Below are 20,137 nucleotides of genomic sequence, written 5' to 3' on the forward strand. Positions count from 1 at the left end.
ACTCACAAGATTGGTAGATTTCTGTTTGATAACTATTAATTGATTATTTTCTTTACCATGGTTGTGATTTTGATCTTGCATTGTCTACAGACTGACACAACCATAGTGCATCTCATTCTATTTTTGCAATCAATCATTGGTTGATAGTCGTGCTGCAGGTGAAAATGTTCCTACAGTTCCTCAGTACAAATTCCCTAAACTGTATTGATATTATATGGTTACCATTTGTCCACTACCTGTTGAGCTACCATGCTGTTTTTGTTAAAATCACTAAGAAATCCAACAAAAGGTCTTTCCATCCTTGGGCAAAAGGCAGCCACAGCAGAAGGTCCTACATCCTGGGCTAACAGTGCCTCCTAGTGGCTCTCCTGCTCCAAGGCCAACTCCCCGGTTGAAGCTCTGTTCCCCACTCCAACCCCTAGCTCTCACCCCTTGGGCCCAGAGCTTGCCACTCCTTTGCCCAAGACCTCATGTCTGGGTCCTGCCAGAAGCCCTCATGTTGGGATCTTGACCTGCAAGTGAGTATTCATCCCAGAGAGGTGGCAAGGCCGTGGAGAGATTTGAAAACAATATTGAACATTTTAAAATCGGAAGACATTACTCTTAACTGGAAGCCAGTGTAGCCCAGCAAGTACAGCTATGATGGGTGAATGGAACCTGCTACAAGTTAAGCCTAAAGCATCAATATTTTGCATGATCTCAGCTTATGGAAGGAAAATGTGGTCATTAAGTGTGAATTTGGCACTCAACAGCAGATATTTTAAATTTCACTTACAACATCTGTACAAACTAATCATACCAAATAAGGATTAAATGTAAATTAATGTTCTTCCTTTTGTCTCTTATCTTGGCATAGGTTTCTCCACAAAACAGTTAAGTTGCAAGTTCTTTTTTAAACTAAACTTTTAAATATACTCCTCAAAATCGTGATCCAATGTGCTTCCAAGGCATCTTTTGAAGCACTGAAATACTGTTGGCACATGTTTAATTCCTCAGGGCTACTGTTTTGTTTTAATGACAACAGGCCAATGCCAAATGATTACTGACCTCTAGCATTATGACTGCTCTGCCTTACAGGCTCCTCTCCATGCTAACTTTGATCTGTTTTGCTATGTTTCAGTGATGTGTGGAGATAGGAAACGAAGTAACAAGATAGATTTATTTACCAGTATAATCTTCCAGAATAATGTTTTTTATACACACACCTCCCCCCCCCCTCCCCCCGCCCCCCCCGCCCTCCTCTGCCGGCTCCCTATTCTTTGCAGCGAGAATTAGGAATGAACTCTTAGTTGAAGTTTAGCATCAGCATCGATCCTGGATTTTTGCATGATGGAAACTGCTTGTCTACCTGTAGCATCTGGGTGACTACTTCAGAATCTCAAAGGAGTCTGAGTGAGGTGGGCTATGGTTAGATTTCTGGCAGAATTGGATTGGATGAGAAATCCCAATAAGCAGCTTTGTTAATGGATCAACACTCCTCCTTTGTATTCAGCTTTCTATGTTACCAAACAATCCTCACAAGTTAGTTGATACAATTCAACATGGAAATCAGATCATGTACCTGTCAGATTAAGCTCGCCACTCACTGTGAATGAGCTCCATGTTGCATACAACTGGACAGCATCTCCGGGCAAGATGCATGGGCACTGGCCACGTGCATTCCTCATTCCCACACGTTGACATCAGCATTTGTCAACCAACTGTGACCATCCTGGCAATTCTCCAGTACACTGGCTTAGGGTGTACAGAGATGTATTGCAGGGTGCCCTAGCAAATAACATTGAAAGACTACAGCTGGGACACATTGCACTCAGGGACAGTTTGTGGATTAGTTCGGACTACATCTCAGGCTGCTCTCTACCTCTCTTAATGCTTGTTCACTTAGCACCTATCTGCATGCTCCCGGCAACCATGTATGTTTATGCTTTACCATGCCTGTTGGCACATTGGCATTTCAGCTAGAGCCAGAAGCTATCCATATTATCATGTTGAGGTGCTCTTTAGTCCAAACACATGGACCAGCTGCTCATCAACAGGGCTGTCTGAGGGGGTTGCAATATCTTCCTGTGCAACACACTGCAATTTTAGTCCAATGTCTACAGTATATGCCAGCTACTTGCATGGCAAACACACTGCACATTTATTCAATCAAATAATTACGTCAGAAAATGGAGTTTAGTTCTCAGTCTAGACAAAGAAGTATTGCTGCCTACTGGGGGGGGGTGTCATAATACTGTCAGTCTTGGGCACAGTCCACATCGATTCTGGGGCTTGGCTACAGATACTGTACGCTTGGAACATTCTTGGTTGGGGTCTAACTTAGCACAGTCCAGGGAGTGGGCAATGGTCAGTCCTGTGGGACCAGCACAGTCAGGGGAATTGAATAATTTCAGTTGGGAAGCTGCAAAGACAGTGGTCAGAGATCTGGTCAGTTATGCCTAGTGCCTGCTCATCAAAGTCTGTCAGGTCTAGGTTAATATTGCCCTGGTTGCTCATTCAAGGTGGTCCTTTAGGTTCGGGGGGATGACCACAGTTACAAATAATTTCACAACTGTAGTCACTGTCACAAAAGACAGTACACCTACAGTGTATTTTGGATGTGAATTTTTCAACAAATATTTATCTTACTATGTAGATAATTTACCTTTTTTATTCCTTCATATTATAGAAGTAAAATAGGCATTATTGAACTCGCATTTTTGAATAAATATAAAAGATGGAATTTTGTGTGCAGTTGACAGAATATTTAAGAGCTGCTTTTAAATTCGAAGTACAATTATATGAAAAGTATATTACATTTCTTTCGAATATGGAAACTGATAAATGGAAGATTTTATAATATTTTGTTCTGTGACCAGAATATAAATAGCCTGGGGGATATTGCATCCTTAACAGCATGTTTTCTAAATGAAATGAGAAATGTTGACCTTTTGGTACGCTTGGACATAATCCAAAAATGCTAGTATTAATTGTGATCTAGAAAGGGCTTTCTTATTACAGGAGCATGGCACAGGGGTTGACATTATTTTCCAAGATGCACTCTTCCTGACTTGACAATGTCAAACTGTTCAGTTCCTGAGACTAAAACCTCATTAGTACTGGTTTCCAGAAAGAAACTACTACATTCTACTTCCAGCACTTGTATTTGGAAGGGCTGTGTTTATATTTCAAAGCCACAGACATATTTAAGATGTCTTTGTCACCAAAAATACTGAGATAAAATATTCATATGAAAAAAAAATGCAACTACTCTGACTAGGTGTTCCATATAGACAAGAAAGATCAGATACAGTCTATGCTAATTAAGCTGAAATATCGATAGGGGTGTTTTGCTAAAATTGGTCTCACCCCTCTGGGACAGAGATGGGAAAATATACTGGTTGCCCTATTTTTGATTGCTGTTCTGAAAACATGCAGATATACAAGTGAGATTGCCACTGAGCTTGCAAGTGATGTGTTCCATAGTTTGATGACAAGTTGACACTCAGCTGAATATGAAGAATAATATTTTAGTTTGATATTGGAATCGACTCTAAGTTGGTACCCTTGAAATCATACCAATAACTTGGTGAACCATTGCATCTCACTGGCCAATGATATCATCTTTGGCAGAACTGGGCAGCAGTTTAATTTGATGTGCAAGGCCTCAGAGGGACAGAGGGCAATGGTTTCCACTTCCAGTGCTGGATTCCCCCTGTGCAGGCCATCATTAATTACATTGATGTCATTAACAAAGCACCTAATGGTCAGCCAGTGAGATCCATCAAATGAAGAGCTGCACTCTATCAATGACCAACTGGTCAATGATCACAATAAGAATTTCCACCAGCTTGCTTTCCTTGAGCTATCCTGACTCATTCATCCTTGGCCAGACCAGGTTGCCCAAAATATCCATTCCATCCTCAAAACTTGAGGGTGGATTTAAAGGGTTAAGGGAATTCCCTTAATGACTTAGTTGGTGATACCATTGTGGGACTACAGACAGAAGAGCAAAGCCCCTTCAATGCCATCTGCTCAAGACAGCAATTAGGGTATGGATGTAGTGTTGGTGCCTGGGCTGGTAAGCTAGTGACCTCCTGTACTCTCCTGCAAGGGTCACAGCAGTGTAATGGTCTTCTGCATGCAAGACCTTCCAAAGAGGTGTGAACTTTGAGTAGAGTGAAGCTTTGTAAGAAGACAACTTATCTGGAGAGGAAAGGGAAGCAGAGAGAGATGAAACAGAACAGAGGAGCCCAAACTGGTTTTAGGGGTGGTCTCCTCTATCCACCTGCTGGGAAGATAACCTTCCTGCTCGCCCTTTTTATGGGGTCAAGCATTAGATCTGGTTCAGCATTTAGTGAAGCAGGCTCTTCCCGTCCCTGGGTGCTGGGTTTCTGGTTCCCTGTGATTTCTTACTTTCCTCTGGAAAAGTAGACGTATTGGCTCAAATCACATCTCTCTCCCGCAAGATAACTTGCAGCCTCAGTAATGGCTGGCTTGTGAGTTGAAATGAGTCCCATACTTCGTCTGATCTCCCTCTGTGTGAATAATCCCATTAAGTCGACAGGAAGCCTATTTATGTACCACTTATTGCTGTGCTGAAAGTGGTGGTGAGCTGACTTCTTGAAATGCAACAGTACTTGGAGTATAGAGACATCCACAGTGCTGTTAGGAAGGGACCTCCAAGATTATGACCCAGTGACAGTGAGGGAATGGAGATAAAGTTGCAAGTTAGGAACTTGGAGTGAAAAGATGGTGGTGTTCTCATGCTTCTATCACCTTTGATTTCTTGGTGATATAAGTTGTGGATTTGTAAGATACTGTTGAAGTAGCTTTGCTGAGGTACTGCAGTGTGTCTTGTCGATAGTACAAACTGCTACCCCCATGTGTCAGTTGTGAAAGGAGTGAATATTGAAGTTTATGATCAGGGTGCCATTCAAACAGGCAGCCTTTGACCTGAAAGGAGTTAAACATCTTGAGTATTTAGGAGCTATACCTATCCAGATAAGTTTGAGAATATTCCATAACAATGCTGACTTTTGCCTTATAGTTGGTAGTCAGGCATTGAGGAGATAGGAGATGACATACACTGGACAGAATTCCTGGCTCCTGATTGCTGTTGTAGCCACAGTTTTACTTGGCTGGTCCAGTTCAGTTTCCAGTTGCTGTTGATCTTCAGGATGTTGAATATTGGGATTAAGTTACGATAGCGGTTTACCCTAAAGCTGGGCCAAAAACCAATTCTGGTTCCTGATTCCTGCCTCTATGAGGAAGATAGTGGTGTGGCGGTAACGTCATTGGGCTGGTAATCCAGAAGTCCATGCAAGTATAATGCTATGGGATGTGAATTCAAACCCCATCACAGCATTTGAATGAATAAATTTGGAATTGAAAACTAGTCTCAGTAATTCTGTGGCTTACAAGTGCCTCCAGATCCACTTAAGTGCCCTCCCATTGGTTGAATAATCCACTCAGTCCAAGGGCTATTCAGGATGTGTAACAATTGGTTTTCCTGCCAGCTAACATGAAAGGATAAAAGATAAAGAAATACTCTAAATGTTTTGGGACTTTGATCCTTACCTAACTGGATCAATTAGCTAGCCAGGAACATGAAAACCAGGGCCACCTGCAGGATGAGTTCACTGCAGTCTGGTCAGTGCATTTCTGAATGCAACTGTGGCGTGTAATGGTAAAGCAAAGCCCATCGACCCCATTGGGGAGTGTTAGGTTTGTCCTGACCTCACTGCTCTCCTGCTCTGTGACTAATATTGCAAAATGGCTCCTATTTATGTTACTGGGCCCCACCCTGCACATTTTCATAAGGTACTTCTTGCTTAGGGCAGGTTGTTCTGATCTCAGGAGAACAGATTTACACTGGAAAAGCAGCATTCTTAAATGGGTAAATCGTTGTCTTCATTTTAATTGACATCTGCCCCTATCCCATACATGGTCAGCTTTGTAATTGATTGTGGGAAGTTAAAAATCAGTGCTTCTGTTAGTTCAATATTGATTACTATTACATAGTGCAAGAGCATTAAATATATTTAACTATCATACAAAAAAGTAAATTTTGTCATTCTTTCATTGTATTTGAATTTTGAATGTGTGGTTGTGTACGACCATCAAATTAACAGTGGTTTGTGTTCGAGAATGTATTCTTTATTAAATTTGTTGCAGTCTCGTGCATTTTTAAAATACAGGAGACTTTAATAAGAGAACATGATCTGAAAGTAACCCCAATGAGAAAACAAATGAAATCCCTGTCTATAACAGTAATTTGCATGAAGTCTTGCATTAAGCTGAAACTGTGATTACAGGACAACCTGGCTGTTAATTGCCTGCAGTCTTTAAATATGCACTTTTTTGGAAGTAGATGATAATTAATAGGTCTCGTTTGCTGTTAAGCTCCAAATTGCAAATGTCTTGATACTGTACGTTGAAGAATTTGCAAGTCTAATTGTGTTCCAGCAGGAGCAAAATTGATATAATCATTCAGTATGAGTTCTGTGTGCAGATTTGAATAAAACATTTAGTCATCATTAAACTTATTTCTTTTCCCTTGGAGTGAAAGGTTTTGTGTAGGAAATTAACCAAAGTGAACTGTTCATTAATATGGCTTTCGAACCCTCTTTTTGTTATAATTATATGTACCTACGTATCAGAGTTAACAAGCTTGCTGTTGAAAATACAAACCAATTGTGGAATTTTTAGGCACACCCACATTTTCTATTTTTCTTAAATTGTCATAATTTTAAGATAATGCCAACTGTTAATTAAGTGGAATTATTTAAACAGTTTGGTCAACTTGGAAATAAATGACCATGATTTGAATGCAATGAAATACTGATAGTAGAATGGAAAGAAAATACCTAATTGACACGATCACATTCTGAAGGATGGTGTTGCCATATTTTGGACAGCTAGGGTATTCGTTTCCCCTTACTGACAGAAAGGTTGGCAACTAGACAACAGATTTAAGATGTTCAACGAAAAATTGGAGATAGTACAAGGAAGTATTTTGAAGATTCTGTATTTTGTTTTACATGTTACTTTTTAAATGGATAAAAGAAATGTGGGGAGGGGAAAGGAATGAATGGAGGAGCAAGTTGAAATTAGTTTATAAGCCAGTGACAGTGAAACACTAGGCTAGCGCAGCAATTCAAACCCAGAGGTGGGGAAAATACCCAAAGACCAGCAGTGATAGAAACTGGTGAGCGATGAGGACATATCTAAGGCAATGTACTATGATATGGGAAAGCTTGCACATAAACTGGAGGAAGTGCAGGAGAAGGCCCACAGCACAGTGTGCGGCTAGCGATAGGGAAGGTAAATCAATTGTTGAACTACTAAAGAACAAAGTATCACAGAAACAGAATTATTTAGAGAAGGGGAGAGCAAACGGTAAAAAAATGCAGCGAATATGCGAAGGCACAGTGTGCAGTTAAAGACATGGAAGCACTCTATGGAATGAGCTGCCAGAGGACTTAGGTGGAGGCTGGTGCAGTTGTAACATTTAAAGGACATCTGGATGGGTATATGAATAGGAAGGGTTTAGAGGGATATGGGCCAAGTGCTGGCAAATGGGACTAGGTTAGGTTGGGATATCTGGTAGGCATGGACGAGTTGGACCATGCTGTACATCTCTATGACTATGACTATAATTGCTTGACTCAAAAAGATGATACAGACGTAAAGGACTAAATGGTTGCTTTCTGCGATAGGGGACCAATTCTTTGGCCATAAAATAAGCGACACTTCAACCATGCAAGTAAGAGGTCATAGTGAGTGCTGGGGTCTTCTCTAACAATTCTCTAAGTAAAAGAAATATGTAGAATACATAACTATTTGGTTGCTCTCCCATGGCCCTATATTCACTTTTGGGTGAAAGGTCGGTGCCCAGTAAGTTGCACTTAAAGTAAAGACAGCACAGTCAGCAAGAGGATATGCCAGTAAGTTTTCTGCACAATTTCCAAGAAATTCAGTAAACAAATGACATTGTAGGAAGACAGGACACTTGTAATATTGGATAAGGGGCAAATAGTTAAATTACAGGATGATTCTTTAAAATATAGAATGGCTGGTCACTTAGTTCGTTGTTTTGCATAATTTACTGGAGTATGAGTTTCGTGGGAACATATATTGTTATAAACATTATCGTGGTCCTATAAAATGATTAGGTGTAAAATGAAATGTAGACAATACTGTTGGAGAGAGTTTGGACCCTTTTCATATTTCAGTGATTTGTGTAAATGTAGCTTTCTGCATCTAACTCTTTACTAAATTCATAAATAAGAGAATCGCTCTGAAGGTGATGCTCTCTTAGCCTAAAATTTGCTGAAGTTTGACATTGTTGCGGAATACTCAGCTAGTAAGATCTTTTTTGCGCCCTTCAACTTTCTTTTTGATCTGTAAATATAAGCTAAAATGATGCAGTAAGGGCAACTGTGTATCTTTTCAGTCACTGAGATAAAGTAATTTGGAAATACTGGAGGAAGCACTGAGATGGTGGGTGAATTAGTGCTGAACAATTCAATACTGAAAATTGAGTACATAGAAAGGAGCGGTCAGAACACAATTGAATTAAGCTAGAGAAAAAGTGCAAAGGGAAAGTATGAAGAAAAGATTTAAAGAACTTGATTTTCTATAATCTCCAAATGGAATTCACTGCATGAAAGAACAAGACTCCATTTTTAATTGGTCACTTTCTGGGCCAGAGAAGTTGATTGGAAGTCATTAATAATTATCACAACATTAAAAAGATACTTAATCTATTAATTGCTAGATTAAACTTTGTGTCAAATTTAATGGGCAATTACTGTGTATACGCAGGAAGTTAATGATACTCTTGGGGAAATTAAAGATGCTGTATTTCACAAAGCAACATAAATTGTCCAGTACTATGCATTGATTTGTAACTTACGGGATGTTCCTTCTGCATGACAAATTCAAAATAATCACGTGCATCACTGAAATCTTTTGTTTTAAAGTAAATTCTAGCTCATTATTTTGTTTATGGTGAAAAGTTCAAATGAACCATCCAACTACTCTGATGTGCAATTGATGTGGGTGTGCTACCTTTATTGTAATTCATACTGGAAATTTTGAAGATAACACAAGTGTAAAATAAAATGGAAAGTGACTTTTAAAAGGTAAGAATGTTGAATATAAAGTAATTGTTTCATTTAATGAACATGTTTTATATCTGCTGAAAGAATCTTGTCAAAAATATACTCTCATCTCAGTATCTTTAATTAGGCCAAAATGGAAACTTCACTGAAGTCTTCATTCATTGCCATTCTATTTTAATTGCATAGGCTCGCCTTTCTTGTGTTCAAGCATCAGAACAATTGAATGGAAAATATATTCAATATCACATACCATCAAGAGATGTTCAACTGTACACCTTAAAGACAGTGAAGGAATTTGATATCCTTGTTATTGGGGGAGGGGCAACCGGATCTGGATGTGCCCTAGATGCTGTTACTCGGGGTAAGTACTTCCTAATTTAAAATGTTCTTATCATTTTGTGTATTAGGGTCTCATATGTGGACTTGTAAGCTAGAAGTTTGAGTGTAGTTGAAAACTAGGATGTTAGAAAGCTCTTTATTTTCAAAAAGAACAGGTCATTGATCATGTGATGCCTTTCCCTCTCAGTTGTCTTTGAGTATTATATGGTTTGAAGATGTATTCAAACTTTGATTTTGTAGTTGTTTAAGATAACTGATGTCAGAAGATTTCTGGTACTGAATTTTGAAATGGTTTCAACCACAGTCCTCATATTAAAACAACTGTTCAGTGATATTGGCTATAACATTGTACACTGATATGAATGATAAAGTCCTAAGAGAGCAGAGCAGAATTAGGCCTTTGGCCCAGTGAGACTGCTCCACCATTCGATCATGCTGATATGTTTCTTAATCCTACTCTCTTGCTTTCTCCAAAATCTTTGATTCCCTTACCAATCAAGAACCTACCTTAAGTACACTCAATGATTTGGCCTCCACAACCTTCTGTCCCACAGATTCAACACCATCTGGCTGAAGAAATACCTCCTCATCTCAGTTCTAAAGGGTCATCTCTTCATTCAGATTGTGCCCTAAGCTCCTAGTCTCTTCTCATAGTGGAAACATCTTCTCCACATTTATTCAGTCCTCTTAGTATTCTGAAAATTTCAATGACATTCTCCCCCTTCATCCTTTTAAACTCTGTCGTGTATAGACCCAGAATCCTCAACTACTCCTCATACGACAAGCGTTTCATCTCTGGGATCATTCTCGTGAACCTCCTCTGGAACCCCTCCAATACCAGCATTTCGTTCCTTTGATACAGTACCCAAAACTAGTCACCATATTCCAAATGCAGTCTGACCAGAGCCTTATACAGCCTCAGCAGTGCATCTCTGCTCTTGTATTCTAGTCTTCTTGAAATGAATGCTAACATTGGATTTGCCTTCCTAACTGCCAACAGAACCTGCATGTTAACCTTAAGAGAATCCTGAACTAGGATGCCCGAGTCCCTTTGTGCTTCAGATTTCTGAAGCTTTTCCCCTTAGAAAATAGTTTATGCCTCTATTCTTCCTGAAAAAAGTTTCCTTTTATCCCCACTCTCTGCTTTCTGCCATTCAGCCAATCCACTGTCCATCCACTTGCCTCTAACACCACTGGGCTCTTGTCTTATTTAGCAGCCTTCTGTATAGCCCCTTGTCAAAGGCCTTCTAGAAGTCCAAATGGATCATGTCCAGTGGTTGTCCTTTGTTTAACTTGTTCACCTCCTCAAAGAATTCAAGCAGATTTGTCAGGCATGACCTCCCGTTGATGAAGTTTTGCTGACTCAGCTCTTTTTTACTATGCACTTCCAAATACTCTGCAATCTCGTTCTTAATGATGGACTCTTTAAAATCTTACCAATGACCAAGGTCAGGCTGACTGACCTATAATTTCCTGTTCTTCTGCCTCCCTCCCTCCTTAAAGAGGTGTGTTACATTAGCCATTTTAGACCATTAGACCATCCCTGACCCTAGTGATTTCTGAAAGATCACCCAAGCCTCAATTTCATTGTATTTAAGTTAGTCTCTTTCCATTTAGAAGATCCAAAAAGAGATTGTTCCTTGCTCCTCCCTCATTATTTACCTAAACCTAAAGCAATGTTAATCACTCTCACACAAAAGCAACCTCTCAAACATTTATGCCCTCATTTCTCATCACCAGTTGCAGTCTCACCTCATCCTTTCAGTGTTGGCCTTTTGTCCTCTCACTGCGTTTGCACTGCACCCTTGCTTTTTGTTGCATTGCAGCTTGGCCTCTCTAACTCACACTTTTATCCTCTCTCTGCTCTCACTTTGCTCCCTCAGACGTGCTTTTTTATTCCCTATGCTGCTCCCTCTCTCATACTCGCTGTTTTATCCTCACACTGCTCCTTGTCTCACTCGCTGCTTTGTCCTCATACTGCTCCCTCTCTGTCATTCCATGTTTTATTCTCATAATTGTGCACTGACTAAACTAAACACAATGTCCGGGTTTACTTGCAAGGAGCGAACTTCCATTGAAACAACTTCGAATTTAAATTTTTCTGAATATGAATTAAGTCTGATATTTATGGTAAATATATAAAGTGCTGATTTAGTTTATATTTATAAGCCTGTACAATACATATGATTGGCCAAGTGATCTTTATAATCACAAGCAGATATGCATTAATTTGCCGCTGTCCACTCTCTTGTTTGTTTGCTATCTAATGGTGTATTATCCATGTTTTCAATGTAATGCTTAACTTGAAATGAATAGCTCTTAATTATATCACATTGATCAGAGTCATGATCAAATGAAACAATTTTCTTGACTCCACACCATTTTAATTATATTTCCTATCTACTCCCACCATGCCTTGATATTCAGTGGTGATGCCATCACTGAATCCCCCACTATCAACATCCTGGGGTTACCATTGACCAGAAACCTAACTAGATCTGCCATATAAACACAGAGGCTAGAAGAGCAGGTCAGAGGCTAGGAATACTGCGGTGAGTAACTCACCCCCTGACTCCCCAAAGTCTGTCTACAATCTACAAGGCACAAGTCAGGAATGTTTGCAGTTGTTTCCTTGTATTGCTCATCTCCCATGCTGCTTCATGCACAGCCTTCCCACACTGTGCTCAGGAGTATGACGGAATACTCCCCACTTGCCTGGAAAGGTGCAGCTTCAGTAACACTTAAGAAGCTTGACAACATCCTGGCCAAAGCAGCCTGTTTGATTGGTACCTGATCAATAAATATCTACTTCCTTCACCGCTGATACTACTTTTAGCAGCAATGTGTACTATCTACAATCCATTGCAGGAATTCCCCTGAAGTTCCCTAAACAGCACCTTCCAAATCCACAACCCCTTATTTCTGGAAGGATGAGGTCAGCATGGGAGCACACCACCACCTGGAAGTTCCCCTCAAAGCCACTCACTATCCTGATTTGGAAATATACCACCATTGCTTTACTGTTGCTGGGTGAAAATCCTGGAATACCCTGTTTAAGGGCATTGTGTGTCAACCTGCAGCATGTGGACAGCAGCAAATAAAAGCTGCAGCTCGCCATCGCCTTCTCAAGGACAACAAGGGAGAGACAATAAATGCTGGCCCAGCCAGCAACACCCAGGTCCCACAAGTGGATTTTAAAACTGTTGCATCATTTTATTTGCTGTCCGAGTGTGCCTCAATGTTAGCTGTAGTTCACTAGATAACATATTTTAATTAAGATCACCCAGTTGATTAGATTTTCCTTTAGATCAGTTGTCCTTCTCATCTAATGTGCAAAGAAAAGGTGTCACATCTAATGATTCAAAGATTTCAATGTAATTTTTGGGCTGCCTATATTTATATTGGCAATTTAGGTTCTATCTGTTAGACTGATAAGTGACGTTGCTACTTCCATACAGCTGAGAATATAGTCCCTTGAAACAAAATGTGTATTAGACGCAATCACAAAAAAAATCTGTTCAAGTTGTGAATTGTCAAAACAAGGTTCACAGGTGGTTCAAAAAGAAGGCCGACCACAATCTTTTCCCAGGCATCTACAGTGGTCAATAGTTATAGCCTTTCCAAAATCATGCTTATCCCAAGAACAAACTAATAAAAGATCAAACTCCATTCCTTCTTGAGGCATGTAGTTAATAATTTGGAATAGTTTGAAACCAGATATTATTTGACCAAATCAGCATCTAAAGAATTTACTTAATTTCCCAATAAATTTTGTAACGTTCCAACTGGATAAAAATATAAGAAATGCAATATCAGTTGGATTTTCCACGCCCGCTGAGGGAGGAGTGGAGTTAAGAACATCCCTGCTGCCTGGTATGCCAGTCTCGTGACTATTGATTGCTGGTCTATTTGTGTGGAGGCAGCATTAGGCAACACACCAGATGGAGCAGCTGGCTGATCAGGGCGGCTAGCAATCTGTCTGAGACCAACTAAAGGAATTTCCCACTTAGCTTCTGGATTCTCAGAGATGAACAGCGTTGTGGATCCACTTACATGGATTGCAGTGACTCAAGAAGGTGACTTCCCACCACCTTCTCCAGAGCAACTAAGGAGGATTGAGAAATGCTGGCCTAGCACATAATGCCTGTGTCTTGTAAAAGAATGAAAGAAAGGAACCAGTTTAGCACCCTGGAAACAAACATTTGGTAGCAAGCCAAGGAGGGCACTACTCCAGGCAGCTGAATACAGCCCTCCTGCCTGACTGATTTGAGTAACATCTTTATAGGGAGGATTCTTCATTTCAATGGTAACCTGGCTGATGGTTTTCTACTCTAATCTTAATAAAATTCAAAACATTGAGAGAAAGAGGCACCTCTATCTTCAAGTATCTTCAAGTGAAGGAAAATGTTTTAACTTTAAATGAAATGTGAAAAATTATACAAGTACGTAACTTAGGACAATCTATAGAGAATACTTTTTGTTTTTGCCTAGGTCTCAAAACTGCACTAATAGAGAGAGAGGACTTTTCTTCTGGGACCAGTAGCAAAAGCACCAAGCTTATCCATGGAGGAGTGCGATACCTACAGAAAGCATTCATGAACTTAGATTTTGAACAGGTGTAAATAATAAGCATTCTTGTGAATAAATATGCTTGGCATTGTCTGCTTTTCAAGAATGTGTGTTACTTCCTGCTTGTATTGTCCTGAATAATTATTGAATGCATGTGCCGATAAACACAGTTGTGAGTTATTAGCTGCCTATGTCTTTTCCAGAACCACTTAAGTCATCAATAAGTTTCAGTATCATAATAATTAAAGCTTCCAACTGTTTTCCTTTTATAGTATAAACTAGTAAAGGAAGCACTCGTGGAACGTGCCAACCTACTCGAGATTGCCCCACATATTGCAAAACAGTTACCGATCATGCTCCCTCTTTATAGGTAAGCATCTCTTAATATATTTGAAATAGCATGTGATAGATCTATTAATGCTTCACTATTCAAATACTTTCTTCAACTTACAGTAGAAAACAGTCAAATATTTATGACCGTTAACCTGTGTTATATAGAGGTTAATCTTGATGATAAGCCTAATTTCCTCTCAGATATTGTACTTGTCTAGCTCATTACACCATTTACGATGAGGCATCATACATTAAAATGGGTGCTTCTTCCGAACATAGTGAACTGAAACAGTATCACCAGACAATCCTTTCTTTCTTCTTCAATTGCTTCCTGTCACCCTGCAGATCACTCCTTACCAAATTCATCTTTGAGCAGTTGATACAATGGGGTAAATACATTGACAACATCTGTGATGAGTTTAGAATACTATACAACCATGCTGACCAGTGTTCTAATTTTTATTCTTTATTTTCTGGTCGTTTTGTTCTCAAAATCTCATCAACCTTCTCCCCCCTGTATTTGGTGGAGACTATCACCATCTGTTTAGTGACCCAGGAATGTGACTCTTGAGACCATGAAGGATGCTTTAAGCAAAATACAGAATGACTGGTGGACTGTAAAGGCTGATGAGTTGCAAGATCTTGCTGAAAAGCATGAACCATATTTTTACTGCATGCTGAAAACTGTATATGGCCCACCACCACAACCTTGGCGTCTAACTAATAGCTGATGGAAATAAATTGATCTCTGGGAAGGCAGTTGTAATAGATTGCTGAAATGGTGTGAGAATTTCACTGAACTCCTCAACAGACTCTCACCTCAGCAGGTTCTCTACATCAAATTCAGCAGCTGCCTAAGAAAGAAAGCATGCCACTTCCTCGTTTCACTGGAAAGGTGATAAAGATGAACAAATAAACACTGGCCCAGACAGCATTCCATCAGAGATTTGGAAGCACAATAGAGTTACTTTACAAACCTGGAAGCTAACATTGTCAGTATCTGGGAGCAGAAAGGATCTAAAATATATACAATAATTACCAAGGAGTAAGTCATCTTTCAGTTGGAGAAAAGACACTCACATATGCTATTTGAAGCTACAAAGAATAATGCTGAGGGCCACATCAAGATTTACTCTTCTTGTTCACAGAATGAAGTACCTCTTTGGCAGTGTGAGGAGATGTGATCCATGCAACTTGCTGTCCCAGCTATGCTGTATAAACATGTTTGCCAAAAGCCTGTACCTACTGGATAATGACATAGTTCAATGTATTTGAGCTTGTGGTGAGATATTCATTGTCTTTAGCGTAATGTCCTTAAATCAATGAAATGTCATTGTTCCCCAGCTCTTGAATCTCTTCTTTGCCATAATTTGCCATTCTTTTGCTTAAGACTGCAATTAGAGACAGGTCTACAGGTGTAATGATGGCTGATCTTATGCCCTGGCTGCTCACAACAAGGAAGACATCTTCACAGTGATATCCAAATCCTGAAGTGCAGCCAATATGTTTTCCCTTCCTTGAAACTGAAGTTATCTTTCAGTCAGCACCTGGCACACACTGTGAAACACAGATATAATTGGTTGACATCATCAGTCTCAAGTTTGCATACCTTGGTTTGTGTTCTTTCTAAGGATGCCATGATTGATGAGAATATTAATGCGTGCATTCAGAAAGCAATTCTGCCTATGGCTGGTTCATGATTATGTCTCGAAGAGAAACCACATGAAGCTGAAGACTTTTCTCAAATTCTGCCAGGGTGCTGTCCAGCTAACCAACATTCCCTTACAGCCTACACAGTGGACAATAAGACCTCCCATAACTTTTACAATGAGCAAGGAGTGGGCAACACACAACAGAAGGAAATGAGAGGGAACATTATTAGTGTCCAGCTGTGTAGCACTGAATCCTGAACTGCTCTAGCCACCACATCATGCCTTTAAGGCGCCTCCAAAGTCAGCCTTCTTTTATCTTTAATTCTAAGTTAGTCAGGATTGTCTCAGAGTGTACCTTGTATTAGTGCTGTAAGGCCTGACGGTATTCTAATACTGCTATCAATGTTAGGAGGTATGAAAAACAAATGGGTATTAAAATGTGTGTTATTTCCAGTTCAAGTGAGCACTGAAGGATGACAAAGATAAGGGGATGGAACTTTAAGGTTTCCATTGAAGGATTGGAGAACATTGTGATACATAATTTCGAACTCAGGTGAAGATTGAAGATCTCAGGACTGTGGGAGACCAGGCCACCTGCTCAGACCCATGGAGAGGAAGACCTCAAGGTGCTGGGTGGGCATAACTTCACATAAATGCACAAGCAGGCACAGGAACAGCAAGCAAGCTTTTCAGAGACACTTAGAGGAGTCAATCAACACTATCTGCAAGGTGCTAGCTCAGGCATATGTGGATTGTCCTTTTCTCTGGACACGTTGGATACTGCCATGGAGTCCCAGGTCCAGCACACTCGATATCTACTTGATAAATGTGAAGAACTGCACTTGGTCAGCACCAACAGCAAGGTGAAAGTGAGGACTGCAGATGCTGGAGAACAGAGCTGAAAAATGTTTTGCTGGAAAAGCGTTCCACCTATCGCATTCCCAACGCCCCTCCCCCAAGTCCCTCCTCCCTACCTTTTATGTTAGCCTGCTTGGCACACCCTCCTCATTCCTGAAGAAGGGCTTATGCCCAAAAGGAGCGATTCTCCTGCTCCTTGGATGCTGCCCGACCTGCTGTGCTTTTCCAGCAACACATTTTTCAGCCAACAGCAAGGTGACAGGGAAATGAAGGTCCTTGATCTCACTCAAAATGTCCCTTCCTCACTGTGAGACAGGGTGAACAGTAGGAGAAAGCACCTCATACAGGCCCTCCAGAAGTCTCTTCCACCTCGTTTACAATCTCCAACCCAGTGGGAATCCAAACTGTGTGAAGGGTGAACCTACATCTGGCCAGGACATTTTTGACATGATTGGGCCCTCTGCCCAAAATAGCCCTGAGAATCTGCCACCCCAAACTCCAAGGCCAACAGGGCAGGCATCCTCCAGCTTAGCTGCAGACCCTAGGACTGCATCTTAACAGTGGGAAGGAAAGATAAAAGAAAACCTGAGGACACAAATGGTACAACTGAAACTTGATCCTAATTGTGTCATCATATTTTTAAATATATGTTCAGTTTGTATCATCAACTCTGCAATTAATTTTAGCTGCAGCTACAAGGATGAAGGAGGAGAGACTAGCCATCCTTAATGCCACCCTGTCTGAACGATAGCCATTCTTTCCAAGCACCCATACTAGTATGAAGGTTTGTCATGATTTGAATCCCTTGCCAACCCGATCAGTTTCGATCTTCCCTTCAATCCCATCCAAATCTTTATTATTTAATTGCTCATTTTCCCCTCTTGACTTACTGAGCCCCAGGCATACAGCTTAGTTATAACAAACATAATTTTGAATTGTCCCACCCAATGAATCAACTGTGGTTGGGACGATCAATGATCCTCCTCCCTCAGTACCCCTTGCCCTTCTGTCCTCCCAATGTCTCCCTTCTTATGATGATATGGCCCTGTTCTCAATTACTAACCTCTCTGTAATCCAGCATGCTGCCTCAAATCCCCACAATTGACTTGCCCCAACTTACCCAGCACGTCAGTGGCCCCTGATGATGTCCCCATCCTTGCCTTTCAGTGATCAGAGCCCCAGGACTAACTGTGGCTCATCTCCCAACTGACAAGGAAAGACAACATTGTGGTAAGGAGAGGTTAAAGATGTCTGCAAATACTCTCGCCAGCTGGTCCGCACAGGAAATGAGTGCACAGCCGGGGACTCCATCTGGTCCAGTTGCTTTCCGTGAGTTCACTGTCAAGAATGTCGAACTTATTTCTGCAGTGATGACTGTAGGTACAGGTACACACAAGGCTGTCTGGGCGAGTGACATCATTTCACTGACTTCTGTTCAAAACAAGCATAAAATACATTAAGCCCATCAGGGAGGCATGCACTGTTTTCAGTGATTCTATTCGACTTCGCTTATTATGTTGTGTAAGCCTTGCCACAGTCAGTGTGCTCATGTCATTAGTTCGTGACTCTTTACAGAGATGGTCTTTACAGAGATGGTTTCGCCTTTACCAATGTCAATGCATTGTTGTTATTGAACTTAGAAGTTCCAGCTTAATTTCAAACCCTCTTCAAAAGCCTGCAAAAGTGCACAATTAGTAGCAATTACCTATGGTTCTAACCTGATGCCTTTAAGACTATCAGAAAAGTTGATAGAAACTCATGTTGTGCATAAGGTTAATGATAATTTACTCTAAAGGTGGACTTGTGTAGCTGGTGAAACATTAAACATTAACTTTCTAGTTGACAATGTCATTACAGCTTCTGTTAATGCAGTCTTTGGACTGGGTAGATTGATATTGGGGAAATAGTGCTGAATAAAAAAGCACAATTGAATAGAATCTCGATGAGTGTGTTTTTCATCTGTTGTAGCCCAATTTTTGGTGGTTTGCCTGAATAAAGTATCATATAGATTGGTTGTATTAATATAAAACTCAATTGTAACAGGACTTATCCAGGTCAGCACAATCACACCAGCACCTTTCCATATTTTGCATGTGCTCTCTAGATACTTATTATGAAGAGGAATATTTGAAATAGCTATTCATAATGTCAAAATCTAATGGTTTTCCTTCCTTATACTAGTTACTTCTCATTTTTTATTGATTTTCATAATAGTTTAGCCTTGGGCACCTTATTTCAGTCTAGAACAGTGACTGGCAAAACTCAGTCCCATCAATGAATAGCTATGATTTTTCTCTTTGCCATTGTCACGTATGTGAATGACTTCAACAGCATTGACATTTATTTCTTCCAAGAAAACAGCAATTACTTGTCCTTCATTTTGGCACAGATGGGATTTCAAAACCAATAAATGACACCAAAGCTGGCTCAAGTGCAGAAGCCTAAAGGAACTTTCTCAGTAAAAGATGAGTGCTGCTTCAGGGAGTTGTCTTAGGCACTATTACCTTCTGAAACTTTAAGGTATTGAGATGGATGTAGACTGTAGACTAATCTCAAAAGCATGTTGAGTGGAACACAGTGATGAAACAATGTAAATATTATATCTGCTCTAGAGGCTATCTTAAATTTCCATTTTGAACAGGAGAGTGTAAGATAGGTTAACATGACACAGTGAAGATTTAATTTTTTAAAACTAAAGTGCTTGTGGATGCCGACAATCTGAAATAAAAATAGAAAATTCTGGAAGTACTCAGCAAGTCAGGTTGCATCTGTGGAAAAAAAAAGTATTTTAGGTAGACGACCTTTCATTAGAACTGTGTTAAAACCTTATATATTATAACAAAAGGAAATGGAAATATTGTCTTAAATAAATCTGATTTATTTATATGGTAATTTATTATTTGAAAAAAATCTGCACATATTTCAATGGTAAGGTGGTAATCAAACCTTTTCAATTCTAAGTGTAAAATGCAAGCAAACAGAATGTGATTTAATTACAAAATTTTCTTCCTGTTTTATATCTGAGCATGTGCCTATTTTCTGTAAGCTGTTGAGTCTCTGAACATGTTCCCAAACTAATGTTAGTAAGTCTAGTCTAGATTTATATTTCAGTGGAGCATGCGCACTGATGTCTGTGTTGACTTCACTCACATGGATATAGCAGATATGTTGCTTCAAAATTGGTTACTAGACTGTACCATGTTATATTCATTCTGTGATGAAACCTGCTCCTTAGGCTTTGTTTTCTCATGCTAATAGAATAGGCAGTCCCTAATTTGT

The 20,137-nt window shown here is 40.0% G+C and overlaps 1 protein-coding gene across 4 annotated transcripts in view; it reads left to right on the forward strand.

Annotated features, from left to right (window-relative positions):
- The window catches only part of gpd2 (glycerol-3-phosphate dehydrogenase 2 (mitochondrial)), a 120,804-nt gene that overhangs the window by 42,022 nt on the left and 58,645 nt on the right, over positions 1-20,137 (forward strand). For 3 of the 4 annotated variants that reach the window (XM_072579373.1, XM_072579372.1, XM_072579374.1), the window contains 3 exons: positions 9,294-9,468; positions 13,938-14,062; positions 14,288-14,385. In XM_072579373.1, coding sequence (XP_072435474.1) covers positions 9,294-9,468; positions 13,938-14,062; positions 14,288-14,385 — 398 coding nt within the window. Of the gene's footprint in view, positions 1-9,293; positions 9,469-13,937; positions 14,063-14,287; positions 14,386-20,137 lie in introns of those variants that run through there. The other variant, XM_072579375.1, reaches the window with a different exon arrangement.

This window comes from Chiloscyllium punctatum, chromosome 10 (genome assembly GCF_047496795.1).
Source record: "Chiloscyllium punctatum isolate Juve2018m chromosome 10, sChiPun1.3, whole genome shotgun sequence".
Lineage (NCBI taxonomy): Eukaryota > Metazoa > Chordata > Chondrichthyes > Orectolobiformes > Hemiscylliidae > Chiloscyllium > Chiloscyllium punctatum.